Raw genomic sequence first — 14,634 nt, forward strand, 5'->3', positions numbered from 1 at the left:
CCGACATTACTTTTAGAAGCCAGTGCCCCTCCCCCCCCCAAAAAAAACCCCGCTCATTTTGAAATTGAAAAGCTCTTTAGCAAAGTAGCCAATTCACAATTCGACAATTTCTATTATTGGTGCCCATAGTTGCTCAGTGTATATCGACTAAACTGTTACAGCTAATATTTTTCTGGTCGAGACACATTTCCTTTTATAATACTCCGGGGTCTTGGTGGAATTTGTAAATAAATTATGCCACGATTTCATGACACATATTTCCATGTTCAGATGTCTATTCCGAAGGATGAGAGACGAGACAACGAGAAACTGTATAACATCTTCACTTTGGAAGAATTGAACGCAGCCTATCCGCAGGTAATTAGCCTATACCGAAGAAAATCTCCACATTCGAAGATTCGCGGTCTCGAATTTCATCTTTGTTTTTTTTGGTGGCCGCAAATATTATATAAAAGGTCCGTTTTCGTCAAAAACTGAACGTTTTTTCAAAAGTTCAACGTGAAGCAGCCCGCAAAAAGCTAGTGTAATCTTCGACATCTTGAAGACCATTATACAGGGTGTTTAAAAAAAAAGGAAACCCAACTTCAAAACATGAGTATGGACAGACGATATGTTTACTAGCTATTAAACTGGTATCATCTGAAAGCATAATCTCTGTACAGTGGTGCTCAGTGATGCATGACCCTGGAAATGTAAACAAGGTATAACAGTTTTAAAGCCAGTAAACGTTTAGTCTGTCCGTACTGGTTCTTCAAAGTTGGGTTTCCTTTTTATTGAAACACCCTGTAGTTCTTCGTGAAGCTGGACATGTTTGCTGAAAGGAGATGTCTAGTAGGGGTTGGAGGCTGCAGTCACACTTTACTCTCACAATTCCAAAGAAAATTCACTCTACTCGAGTGAAACGTCACTTCCATCGACTGTAATTTTTGGAAGAAAGAGGAAAACCGCAGCGTAATTTGGACTAATGGACATTGACCATACTAAATACATCACCCCAAAAACTGGAAGATCACGACGAGGACACAAAAAATAGACAGTTCCCACTCCACCAGGCCAGGACCGTCACATGTGCTTCTTCGTTTTTCCTAAGAATTCTTAAAAATCGGAATGACCTCCCAGACTCAACGATGGCAGTGCACCAACACAGACCCCTTTAAGAATGCTCTTTGTGACAAAACTTCGACCACTCTCACCACATCTCCAGTTTAAATTCCTCAGATGGAATATTTTAGAGGGTTACCAACCAAGTACCAAGTACCAAGAAACAAGACACCAAACGTTTTTGAAGGAGATTCATTCAATCGACTAGATTGAGTTTTTACTCGGGTTTTCACTGGATTGACTCTTTTTTTAAGATTGCCTTTTATTTTAAGATCTACACTTAGGGTCAGTTCTACTCAAAATCGTCTATTCCCTGATTTCGCTTTTTTGGATCTTGTATCTTTTTTCCAGATCAATTGGACACTGTTCTACGACCTTATCATGCCGGACAAAGTGAAGCCCATCTTGCCCACGGAGCGCATCGTCAACAAGGTGCCTTTGTACCTGAAGAACGTTACTGAGTGGCTGGTACGACAGGACAATAGGTAAGCAGTAATCTTTGTATCATTCATAAGATGAATTTGCGTTGGGTGTTGTGATTTAATATTAGTTGTGCCCTTCACCGACGTATAAACACTGCATGTATACTCAGTGTGTTACCTCCCGAGTGGGAGCGAGCTCGGTGGTCGAGTGGTAAGACGTCTGCACTAGAAAGCAGGAGGCCGTGGGCTCGAGTCGCACCCGAGTAATTTTTTTTGTGAACTTTCACTCGGAAAGTAATACACTGAGTATACAGCGTTTATACCTCGGTGAAGGGCAAAACCTGAATACTAATCTTTGTATTCTTTCGGGTGATCAAACCCACAAATCCTCAAAAGTGCATGCACAGGCTGTGTGGCTCGGAATCATGCATGGAGTAGCCCCAAGGGCACAAAGTCGGCGAACAAAATGATGTTTAGTGATTAAAAAAAAGCTGGAAAGCAAACCCAAAAGAAGATGTTCATGGACAAATTGACGACGTCAGGCAGGAACTGAAAGTCCAATATCTACATGTGAGCCTGGGAAGAATTCGAATCTGGGCCGCAGAGGTGTGAGTCGAGATCAGCTGCACCAGTTGAGTTTCCTGGGCCTGTTAACGCTATCGCTTACACTGATGCATACTGTTCATGTTGTTGACAATGTTTGGTGCTCTAACAGAAAAAAACATAGTGATCAACCACGGAAGGACTTAAATTGAACTAGGCTATAAATCTGGACAAATTCGTGCTTGTATTTTCGTGAGGAAAGAGGTTGTAACACCGAGGTTTCAGCGATTTCAGCCCATTTTGGGTGGGGATGGCGGGTCGATCACTACAGTCACTTGTAGTGTTCTTTAGACGAACAAGTATGAAACTGCACGGGACTTAAGTTTCTTTTTCCACCGACCAGAGGGATCGCCAACTACATGATGTGGTGACTATCCACGTGCTCAGCACCGTTACCATGATGTAGAAATACCCTTCACTTCTATTTTACCGGCCAGAGTGGTCGCCGACCACATGGTGTGGTGACTGTTCACTGTCATGGTCCGCAGCACAGTTAACATAACGATAAACTCTTCATTATTTGCACCGTCCAGAGTGATCGCCAACTACATGGTGTGGCGACTGATCCGCGTCATGCTCAGCACAGTTACCATGATGTAAAAAAACCCGTTCATTTCTATTTAACCGGCCTGACTGATCGCCAACCGTTGTGTGGTGACTGGTCAACGTCGCACGTGGTTAGCAAATAATATGATGTAAATCGTTGTTTCTTTATGTTCTAACTGGCCAGACTGATCGCCAACTACATGGTGTGGCGACTGATCCACGTCATTCTCAGCACAATTACCATGATGTATAAACCCTTTATTTCTATTTTACCGGCCAGACTGATCGCCACCCATGGTGTGGTGACTGGTCAGCGTCATTGTCAGCACATTATTGTGATGGAAATCGTTTGTTTCTTTCTTTTTTACCGGCCAGAGTGATCGCCAACTACATGGTGTGGCGACTGGTTAACGGCATGGTCAGCGACCTGGGACAGATCTTTATCGATATTCGCCAGCGATACTTGAACGTGTTGCTGGGCACCTCGTCTACTCCAGCCCGCTGGAAGCGATGTGTCATTGAGGCCAACAACGTGTTAGAGTTCGCCACAGGTCGAATGTACGTGGAAGAGTACTTCCCTGCAATCGCCAAAGAAAAGGTATACAGTGAAATCTCGATCAGTCAAACCTCACGGGAATGGGCTCAAATTTCGAATTAAGTAGAATTTCGAATAAGCCAAGGTCTTTTTAAAAGTAATTCCAATGATCCAGTTTCTATTTCAACTGAGATAATTGCTAGTTTTTATGTCCTTTCCGTGTCTTTACCAAAATGTGAACTTAACAGTTCAGCTTTATAACTTAATTTAAAATGTCAATACCTTGTCTCCTGTTCTTGCAGACAATTGAGATGATCGGCAACTTGAAGATTGCCTTCAAGGCGATGCTGGAGACCAACGATTGGCTACAGGAGGCGGACAAGAGAGTGGCTGCGGAGAAGGTTAATGATTTGAGGGGTCAAAGTTCAAACAAGTTCATCCAAATTAACCTGTGCACGAAAGCCGAGCAATAGAATTTATTCACGACGAAGCCAATTTCGATCGTGTTCCCTAAATCTGTTTTATAAATAGTGGACTATTGAATGGGATGGTGCCAGACTGTTTTATGATTGGAGTACGTGCCCAGCCTCACTTTCAAGTTTAAATGTGGCTGAAAACATTAGGTTATTTTTAATCACAATTCTTAAATTATTCATCAGAGCTGACTGGTATTAATTGTAACGAACCTGTATTTAACTGCTTCCATTTCTACTTGCAAGTTCCAAAAATAAAGAGTTTACCTCGCTTTCAGTTTAATCTATTGCATTGCTGGCTGCACGATACACAAACATTGAATTACATGAGCCACGCGGAAGGCTTTACACAAAGACAGGTTTTGGAAACAGCTTCCGTAGTTTTATACTGGGGACTCGTTTTGGTTTTACAATTTAATTTTGCTTTGGGCTCTCCATTTATGGTTCATTTGATACAGGCTGACCAAATGCGGATTGACGTGGGATATCCTGATTGGATCATGGATGATGCCATGCTGGACGAAAAGTACAAAGGGGTAGGTTTTCATTGTTGTGTAAATTGTGACCGAAGGGAACGTATGTCAACCCCGCCAAAAAAGAAATCCACACTCACTGGAGGGATTTTACCTTTGAACCCGATCGTCTTATGTTGACGTCATTTATGTAGACCTTTGGGGAATGTTGTTAGCTACATTCTGATACCCCGTTTGCTACCGAAGACTGTATGTAAATCGTCCAAGATTGACAACGGTTTATGAAAAATTATGCAGTTGGAAAAGTTGCAAATTTAAAGATTACGTGAGGAGAAATTGCTAAGCGTAACCACGTCGTGCCCGTAATTGGCCCCTATCGACCGCACAGTGCCCGAACAAAGCGCGGGTAATTCAAGTTCGCGTGCTCCCGCGCATGCAAGCACTGCGCGATATCGATAATCCCTGCCGTTCGTTTCGGGCAGTGTTACATTATCACACAGCAATTTCCAGTCGCGTACTCTTTAAATTTGCAACTTTTCATACTGCATCATTTTTCATTAACCGTTGTCCATCTTGGACGATTTACAGTCTTTGGTGGCAAACGGGGTATCAAGATGTAGCTAACAAAATTCCCCAAAACTCTATATAAATGACTTTATCATAAGATGAACAGATTCAAAAGTATGACTCCTCCAAGGAATGTGAACTGTTTGCGGTGTTTAGTAATAAAACACACAGCTCATTAAAAGGTTGAACACGATATTAAACGATTTCAAAACAAACACCAATGAAACACTGACCGATAAATGTTTACTCTCGGATAGTGAATATACTCCCTTTCTGCTTATCGCTGAAACAGGTGCATGCAGCCTCGAATATCATGCAGCCTCGAATATGGTACCAGAGTTTGTGACCACTACTCATGACTATTTGTTCTATTTTCTTGTTTTTGTTTTTGTTGTTAATCCCAGTTGGACTTTGTTGCTGATGGTTACTTCGAGAACTCCCTTCTGTATCTGCGGTGGAGTAAGGTTGAGAGTCTGTCTCTCTTGAGGGACGTCGTGGACAGGACAGAGTACGTAAGCCTATACCACAGCGATACCGACTGGATAGCGTATGCCCATTACGCTGTACATTAACTTAATGCCGCTTTTTGACCAGTTCGCCCCGGTCTTCCAATTATGGCCGCCGATATACAGCATTACGCACTGTGATCTGATACACTGTGCCCTCTGAACACATGCACACAATAGGGAACAAAAGATTGCATACGTCGCCACAGGGCAATTTCTATAGATGAATACGTCTCCACAAGGTTTTCACGAAATAGATATATGGATTTTACTCAAAAACTAGGAATTTCCAAGGTATGTTGAATTGTCGCGCAAATGGTAGAGTTTTTGAAAAGGGATATGAAGTCCGAATTTCAGCAAAGGAAATTAATTCTGGTTAAAATAAGAGCATTTTGAAACTGTACTTTCCAACTCGAAAACCTTAGTACACGAAAACAAAGAAATGTCTCCACAAGCATACAAATTTCAGTATGAATGTTTCAACACGTGTATTGACTCCTCATTGTATGGACTATTTTCTTAGATGGACGGCTGGGCCTGCTGTTGTGAACGCGTACTTCAGTGCCAGCAAGAACCGAATTCGTAAGTGAATTTTGTAATCGCAAAAATCAGAGCAGGCATGTTTGTTCTTTTTAAGAGATCTCGCCTTGGAGTGAAAGCTTCTTACGTTTTTTTGGCAAGTACAATAATCTTGGTAATGTACCAGAATGGTGCACACGCACTATAATAATGTGTTTATGAAGCGCACGTATCCACCAGTATTGGTACTCAAGGCGCTACATTATTATTAGCCTGGTCATTGGGCCAATCAAACATTAACAAATACCATCTCAGCTACCTATGGGGTATACAGCTCGATGCTGCAATTTCAACACAAAGCGGCTGAAATCAGTCACAATAACCATCTCTGCCCTCACAGGTACCCATTTGCTCCTGGGTGGAGAGAAGCAATGAGTGACAAAGTGTCTTGCCCAAGGGCACACGCACCATAATCCCAGGCTGGACTTGACCCCACAACCTGCAGAATTGCCCGCACACCATGAATTCAGTGCTCCAGACCATGAGGCCACGGCGTTTCAACATAGATTAAAGCCATTTGTTTTATTTTTTCATCCTGACAGTTTTTCCTGCTGGAATTCTTCAGCCTCCCTTCTACCATCAGGACTTACCCTGGTAATTCCTTCAATTTCTCTTCGTCAACAAAAATCGTAATAGTTTAATGGAGAAGTGATTGTCTTTTGTATAGAAAAGTGAAACATCATGACTGTGTTTTATTATTTTCTAATGATTGAGTTAAATTTCCACACCCAAAAAAGGTTCATCCAAACAAATCAATCTAACACAGCGATGGAATTGGTAGCAAATATTTCCCCGAATAATGTTGTGAAACTTTTGGTTATGAAGTAATCAACAACATTATTAAAATATAATCCGTATATTAATTTTGTTTTCGATTATTCTAGGTATTCGAACTACGGCGGTATTGGAGTTGTTATCGGTCACGAAATTACACACGGATTTGACGACGGAGGTAATGGGATGTCATGTTGCTTTTAAATATATTGACTTTTACGAAAAATTTAAATATGTGTTATGCACATCGTAGCTTTTTTAACTTATTTGGAAAGGAAAATCAAATACACAAAAAGGGAAATTGCATAACTAGGTGCATAAAGAAACCTAGTCAGTTTCCCAATGTGGTTTATTTGAGACTTTGTAATGAAGAAGCCATATCCCCTCAGAGTGATCCCCGTTTGCTATTTTCGAGGTTTGCAGCATTGCTAATGTTGTTGACGTCGTGACTTCGGGCGTGATCCCTGGCTACATGGCATATTTGGGTTTATGGCTTCTGACTAGCACCCCTTGAACAAAGACATTGACAAAATGGGGAACCGCCAACATAGGGCTGGATAGCTCAGTTGGTAGAGCACCAGAACGTTAATCCGGAGGTCGCAGGTTCAAACCTAGTCTGAGTATCGGACATTCACATGGGTGGGTAAAGCCACGATTGAACGTCTGCTATATCGTAGCATGTAACATTTATGCGACCCCGCGAGCCAGCCAATGAGAGTGGTCTTTAGAGACTGTGACGTAATTTCGATTAGAAATGTGGACGGAGCTGTGGATTGGTCAGTTTGGATTTCATGTTTTTGTAATACAACAACCGGTTACGGAAGACCCGATAGAAGGCGCCTGCTGAATGCTTTGCATAATTAGTCGCCGAATCTGCTCGCATATCATAGACCCTTGTGTAAGGGGATATTCCATAGACTAGTTCAAACTCCGCTCCAGTCAATTTCTTTGTTCAACTAAAATTTGTTTGGAAAAAAGTCAGGTCTGATTTGTGCAGTACATGTAGTACACTGCCTGACTTTCACTTCTGCCAGTCAAAGTCGGTATTCCAACACGCACGGTCATCTACTCAATCATGAGTCAAATCGGAAGCCGGGTAATGAGACACAAGCGAGATCATGAGTAACAAGGCGTGGACATTGGCAAAAGAAAATAACGACAAAGGAACGATGTTGTTGCAATTCAGTTAAATAGCATTTGACTAGAGACAGGATGACTTATTACCAAGTTGTGATTGACTTCTATTTGGCCACAGGGAGACAGTACGACAAAGACGGCAACCTGGTGGACTGGTGGAGCGCAGACTCGGTGGTCAAATTCAAGGAGAGGGCGCAGTGCATTGTGGATCAGTATGGGAGCTTCGTCATGCCCGAGACCAACGAAAATGTAAGTTTGCATGCAATGACGACGTGCTTACATAACGAAGAGTACCAGTGATTATTTTGGTAGCCGTTTTGACCAAGAACACCCTTCAACCGAAGATTTGAGTATGTCGATTGGGACAGAGCCCGAATTTCTTTGTAGTTAAAGAGAATAAAATTACAGCTCTGATTTGGAAAAAAAATGAACGTGTATCTTTCAACTTAAAATTATTGTTGAACGATTACAGGGATTTCTGCAGATTAGCACAGCGTCCCCAAAAACAGTTCCCTCGATTGATGATTTCATCTCATCAAATTTGGAAGTTCACAACCCCGTGCCCAAACAAGACCGCACTTCGATTAATTTTGATTCAGTAAATGAAACTCTACCTCTGTCAAAGAGGTTTTTTAATGGAAAATCGCCCCAAGCAAGGCTATAAAAGCCACTCTTGGCAAAGGGCCAGAGAGAGGAAATGTATGATGAAAAGAAACAAATTAATCAGGAAAGCTGGAGGTATAGGAATTGATATTCCTCTTTAAAGAGGCTAGATCACAGAATGGAGGGAAACAGCCACTAGGCAAGGACTTCCAAAGAGATGCAGAACGTGGGAAAAAGCTAGTAGAGTAGTTCTTTGTTCTACATCTCGGCACAGCTAGAGTGTATCAATGAGAGGAAGCAGAGAGCCTGGTTGCACGCTCAAACACCCTGACAGGAGGAACCAAGTCAAACAAACTGCTGGAACAACTTGCATGCCTGATTATAGTAGCTCTTGGTTCTACATCTCGGCACAGCTAGAGTGTATGGGTGAGAGGAAGCAGAGAGCCTGGTTGCACGCTCAAACACCCTGACAGGAGGAACCAAGTCAAACAGACTGGTGGAACAACTTGCATGCCTGATTATAGTAGCTCTTTGTTCTACATCTCGGCACAGCTAGAGTGTATGGGTGAGAGGAAGCAGAGAGCCTGGTTGCACGCTCAAACACCCAGACAGGAGGAACCAAGTCAAACAAACTGATGGAACAACTTGCATGCCTGATTATAGTAGCTCTTGGTTCTACATCTCGGCACAGCTAAAGTGTATGGGTGAGAGGAAGCAGAGAGCCTGGTTGCACGCTCAAACACCCTGACAGGAGGAACCAAGTCAAACAAACTGGTGGAACAATTTCCATGGAAATATCTGTAGAACAGACGGAGGGTGGCTACTGACCTACGATGGGAAGCTACACTAAAGTTACCCTGTGAAAGGCTGTCTTGTAAAATGCCCATTGAGTGTTGTTGTGAGGATACCATTCAAGTACGATAATACACTTATTTCTTTGTAGATGAACGGAGTGCAGACACAAGGGGAAAACATCGCAGACAATGGCGGTTTGAAAGAATCGTACAAGGTAAGTGTTATTGTAATAGCGGTAAATTATGGTAACTTTGAGAGTTACATTTCGAATAGCGCAGCATGCTCTACCACGAGCAGAGCATACCTGTTCAAACGTCGAGTTAAACCAACTAGTTCTTTTCAGAACCACTCTTAACTCACTAAGAGATATCTTTCATTCACATGTTGTTACCGCAAACCTCCCATTCATTTATCATGTCCACCACACAAACCATTAAGTCTTACTTTACGTTGAGAGTTCTAATAAAATCACAATTCAGCCTCATATTTTTCTGACACCTCAAGGCGTGTTTATAGATATGGTTCAGAAATATTTATTTTACATTTGGTTGTGCTTGGTTTTCTATAAGTGATGGTGACTGGAGGTCCTAAAAATGATCTCAGCGATATAGGAAAACAATTACTCGAAAAGAAGATGGGCATTTGCTGAATTCGGTACACGTGGCAGTTTTGGTATAGTGACCCTCTCTAACATCTTTCAAATACCAAATATTGTGTTATCAAGTCTTCCCCCATTTGCACATGTATTGTAACGAGTGTTTCATTTGCCATCTCTCGTTATTGCAGGCCTACAAGGATAACGTACCAGATGAACCACTCTTGCCTGGATTAAACCTGAGCGCAGACCAGATGTTCTTCCTAACATTTGGCCAGGTAGGAACTCACTAAAACGCAGGCATGGAGTTTGAATCCTTGTGGAGTCATTTCTTTGTTTTCGTGAACTAAAAGTTTGAAAGTGAAGTTTGAAAATGCTTCTACTTTGACCAGAATTAATTTCCTGGGCTGAAATTCGGACTTGATACCCCTTACATGAAATACTTCGATTTGCGACAATTAACAAACCTTGGAAATTTCTAGTTTTTGAGTAAAATCCATAACTCTATTTCGTGATAACCTTGTGGAGACGTGTTCACTTATAGAAATTGCCCTGTGGAGACGTATACAATCTTTTGTTCCCTAATGATGCACATGTCTCCACAGGATACCATGTATCAGATCACTCCTTTTTGTCTATCTTAAAAACAATAACACATCTGTCTTTATTTGACCGCGTTGAAGTCATGTCGCTCATTACGAGTCCAATCGAAAGCCAAATCACAATAAGGTCAGTAATCAAAATAAAATCCCGTCCTCGCAATTGACTCAAATTGACGGTAAACTGACTTGAGACTGGAGGACTTGATTTAGAGGACATGCTAAAGAACATGTTTATTTACACCTTTCAGATGTGGTGCAGTGTCTATCGGCCAGAGGGTGTGACGTCGCAAATTCTTGGAGGAGTACACAGTCCGGGTCGGTACAGGTAGGTTCATTGGGCGTCGCAAAACACTCTTCACTGAGGAATGACGCGAAAAATCACCGGCCGTGAAAAAAAAAAATTAAAAGTGGGTGGGGGGGGGTGGGGAGCTGGACATCGTTTGGCACTTTGTTTTTATTACGCGTTTATGCGTATCGCCGCATTATAGGCCCCTTTCCGGCAGTTTCTAGTGTGAAATATACTTCGCCCCTCTTGTCTTCTTCTTCCCCTCCCTTACCTTTGTTTTTCTTTCCGGGGGAAGCGCTCCCGCTTGCACCTCCTCGCGATGCCCATGGGTAGGTTAGACGAACCCTTTCAGTACACTTTGCATAGACGATCCCCCGTCAGACTTGGGTACCAAATCGCACTGCTCTGAAGATCCGATGCGCTTATCTCTAATTTTCGTCACCTACCGTATATCGTTTGCTGGGGTCTCAGCAACTTGTGGCGGCGGCCATATTGGGGTCCCAGAATATGACTCTCTGTGGCTTCACTTGTTAGTTTATTTTTTACTAGATAATGTTAAGAAAATGCAGGAAACACCTTTGGACCAACAATACTCTTGACAAAGGATTGAGACCAGTAGAGTGATATGAGATCGGGTTTGTTGATGAAGCTAAGACTGTGGGTTGTATGATAGTGGGAGGCATAATTGTTGTGGAGAGTTCCACAATTTGGATGTGCGAAAAATGGAAGATGATGAGTAGGATACAGAAATTCGGGCGATTCACAATGCAGTGCGCCACCAAGAGTTTTCAAGTTTACGGTCGACATAACATGACCCATTTGAATGAGTGTCAGTAGACATCTTGAGATAATTTTGTTATAGATTGGGGCATATCATTCTGCTGCCTTACAAAACACCATATTGACAAAAAAGAAAAAGAAAAAGAAAAGGGCAAATAGACATACTCCTATCATTCGCTTACGAAACTACTGACCGGAAAAACGAACAACTTAAAGTGTCCCGCGCTGCGAATTTGTCGACCGTCTCCCACAATGCACTGGGAAAAATGATGTCTCCGTGGCAACTCTTGGTCTCGCACTGCATTGTGAATCGCCCGAATTGAGACTGTCGACCACAAGTTAAATTGTTGATGCGTTGTTTGCCTCGCAGGGTCATCGGTCCCATGCAGAACAACGAAGTCTTCGCCAGGGCGTTCAACTGCTCCCCATCAAGCTACATGAACCCAACGGACAAATGCAATGTCTGGTAACCGCCGCTCGCGAGTCCAGACTGTGTATATTCGCTGTAAATTAATCTCAGATCTGTGACTGTTTTTTTTATCACACGAAGAACTTTATATTCCTTCTTAGCGTTACTATTTACATTGCATTGGTATAGAATCAATCACGAATTCAATTTGAATTAGGTAGGACTCGAACCTGCGTCGCTCGAGTATAGTCTAGTCAGGTTTAATATACCAACTGTCCTCATACCACTGAGAGCCCAATTTCACGGCTCTGCTAACACGGAATACAACGCCTACTTTACATATTGAGGCCACGCCCACAAAATTGGGAAAATAAGAGGTGTTAAAACAATTGCATGTCTAAATTTGGGTCCAAGTTTATTTTAAAGGACGAAACAAAAAGGGAAAATGGATGTTGAAGGTTTTTTCCAAATTTTTATTTGGGCGCCCATTTAGCAAAAATTAATGCCCCCTCCCCAAGAATGGAAAAGATCCGAGATGGGTTCTCCTCTTAGAGTACTGTTAAGCCCACTGCAGCCCTGCCTGCCAAGTTTCATGATTTTACCGCAAGAAACCATAATGAACCGAAGCAGCTCCACGATAACACGATAACCATTCCGGCTTACAGCACCAGTTAAAAATTCTTTGTAAACACCGATGGGGCACAAAATCTGTTTACAAGCAGAAATCCTCGCTCGGCCGTGAAACGGTAACCGATAACCAGAATCACCTTACTAAAGTTAGTGGACACTATTCGCTTACGGTGAGCAGAGTCAGATAAATTAAATGGGTCCAAGGCTGAATTAGTGGTCGGAAATCTGGTGTTATAGTGTACCAGATAATTGCAAGGTTGGTATAAATCTGGAACTTTAACGTATATCGCCGCGGTTCGATTCATAATTAAACATACCTCATAGCTGTTCGGTTTTTACATTTCCTTTAAATATGGGTTTTGCTATTTTTTTACTTTTTCTTTTATAACGTAGATGAAGGCCTACATTTTGTAAATAAGTGTTTCAAAATAAATGCGTACATAACCGTAGAATGAGTTGCACATAAAATAGTTTGTATAATTATACATATGCTATAGATGCACATATCGTGGTACTGTTACTAAAAAAAAATACCTTTCAATGGTCCATGGAATGATTTTTGTGCAACTTTCTACTCCTCTGAAATGTACGAAAACTATTTGGCATCCTTTTTGGTTTATTTTATTGAAAAGTGCACCCCTGCAAACATTACAAAATGTCCATACCTTTCTGGACAACTGAGCGCGCTGTTGCTGTGATGTCATTTCAGGAAGACACTGTTCAGTTTAGGGGTTTTCTGCTCAAATTGTGAACCCAAAAATTTGCTCAATAAAAGCATATGTGAGAAAACTTTCCTTATTGGCTTTGTACTGAAACAACAACGAATCACCAAAGAAAAGAATATTAACAACAGCAAAATGTCCAAACTTCTGGCAACTTTTGCTGAAATACCTGTAGCATTTAGGTTTCTACCCGAAATGACAGCACACTTTTGCTGATGAATGGGGCAGAACCGTTAATTTTCAAGGATTACATTTAAAAATTACAGTGCATGTGCCATTTAAAACAATGAATTCAAAACATAAGGACTTTTAATTTTGGCTGGAGTTCACGAATAACATAACCCTACCGTTTCAATATATTTATGTAGCTTTAAACATTATGTTATGCATGCCATCTGCAGTCAGCAAGTGCATTGTGTGTTGCAAGGATTAGGCGGAGAAAAACTGCTCTCGCCACTAGCTGAGCGAGAATTCACAAGCGCAAATTTTGGGGCGCTTCTCAAAAACTGGTGCAATGTACAGGGTGAGTCGGAATTATTTGGACCCAAATCAAAGAAAATATTAAAAGAAATATGTAGCAATTATCAAAAGAAGTTCAAATGACAAATGTAATAGGCTGGTATTTGGGACATATTTGGAGAAAGAAGAAAAGCGCTAGCAAAGAACACAAGCTATAAAAAAAACACTCTGACCACGGCTCCCTGGTTCAAAAAATTCATTGAAATCGCGTACCGATTTGAAGCAGTGTCATATCAAATAAAAACCTAATCATGGTGACTGACTCACTTTAAGTTATTCACATTTAAAACAAAAACATTCAAAACCAATTCCGTGTGCAGACTTAGAAATGCGCCACTTGAATGAAAATGGCATAACTCCTCACCACAACCACTAATTATAAAAAATTCTAAATTCCTGTGGAAGACGAGACCTGTAATAACCATTCATATGAAACACTCAGTTTTTTTTTCAATATCATTTATTTGCCACGAAAAAAAATGGTAAACTTGGGTCGAGATCATCCTGACTAGTGACTCGCCCTGTATAGGCCTACGTAAGTACGTGTACATACATAATTATGGTAAAACCTAACCAGATGAAAATTGGGTATTCATAAATTGTTCTCGTGTTTTATAGTTAGGTACGCACTTTGTTAATTGGAGTATTTAATCTATTCATTGTACTGTTGTTTCTAATCGGATTTTTAATCTTTAGATCTTGAATCTCACGTGCTGCATGTAAGAAAAATCGTTGAGTACTAATTATGTAAAAAGAAAAATAATTACAAAAATATAAAAATGATTTCGAATACTTACATTATTTTGCTATATCGCTGTATATTGGCATTTGGTGCACCAAACAAGGCTTGTCTTTGTACTTTGTGAATAAAGTATTCCTAGTTCTCAATGTATATTATTTCTAGTATACGTATTACTTGCGAGTTTTGTCAGAGTTCATACCTGAACTGAATTATTTTCGTTGCATTTAAAAAAGTC

General features: G+C 41.2%; 1 protein-coding gene across 3 annotated transcripts in view; it reads left to right on the top strand.

The window, feature by feature from the left end:
• The window catches only part of LOC119744746 (neprilysin-1-like), a 32,474-nt gene extending 20,050 nt beyond the window's left edge, over positions 1–12,424 (top strand). For all 3 annotated transcript variants that reach the window (XM_038220845.1, XM_038220844.1, XM_038220843.1), the window contains exons 9-22: positions 271–357; positions 1,453–1,586; positions 3,048–3,270; positions 3,510–3,608; positions 4,139–4,216; positions 5,125–5,228; positions 5,750–5,808; positions 6,348–6,399; positions 6,690–6,757; positions 7,835–7,965; positions 9,263–9,328; positions 9,901–9,987; positions 10,560–10,636; positions 11,748–12,424. In XM_038220845.1, the coding sequence (XP_038076773.1) occupies positions 271–357; positions 1,453–1,586; positions 3,048–3,270; positions 3,510–3,608; positions 4,139–4,216; positions 5,125–5,228; positions 5,750–5,808; positions 6,348–6,399; positions 6,690–6,757; positions 7,835–7,965; positions 9,263–9,328; positions 9,901–9,987; positions 10,560–10,636; positions 11,748–11,847 (1,365 nt within the window). In that variant the 3' untranslated portion in view covers positions 11,848–12,424. The remainder of the gene's footprint in view (positions 1–270; positions 358–1,452; positions 1,587–3,047; positions 3,271–3,509; positions 3,609–4,138; positions 4,217–5,124; positions 5,229–5,749; positions 5,809–6,347; positions 6,400–6,689; positions 6,758–7,834; positions 7,966–9,262; positions 9,329–9,900; positions 9,988–10,559; positions 10,637–11,747) is intronic.
• Positions 12,425–14,634: the final 2,210 nt, after the last annotated feature.

The sequence above is a fragment of the Patiria miniata genome, unplaced genomic scaffold, assembly GCF_015706575.1.
Source record: "Patiria miniata isolate m_02_andy unplaced genomic scaffold, ASM1570657v1 HiC_scaffold_7, whole genome shotgun sequence".
NCBI lineage: Eukaryota > Metazoa > Echinodermata > Asteroidea > Valvatida > Asterinidae > Patiria > Patiria miniata.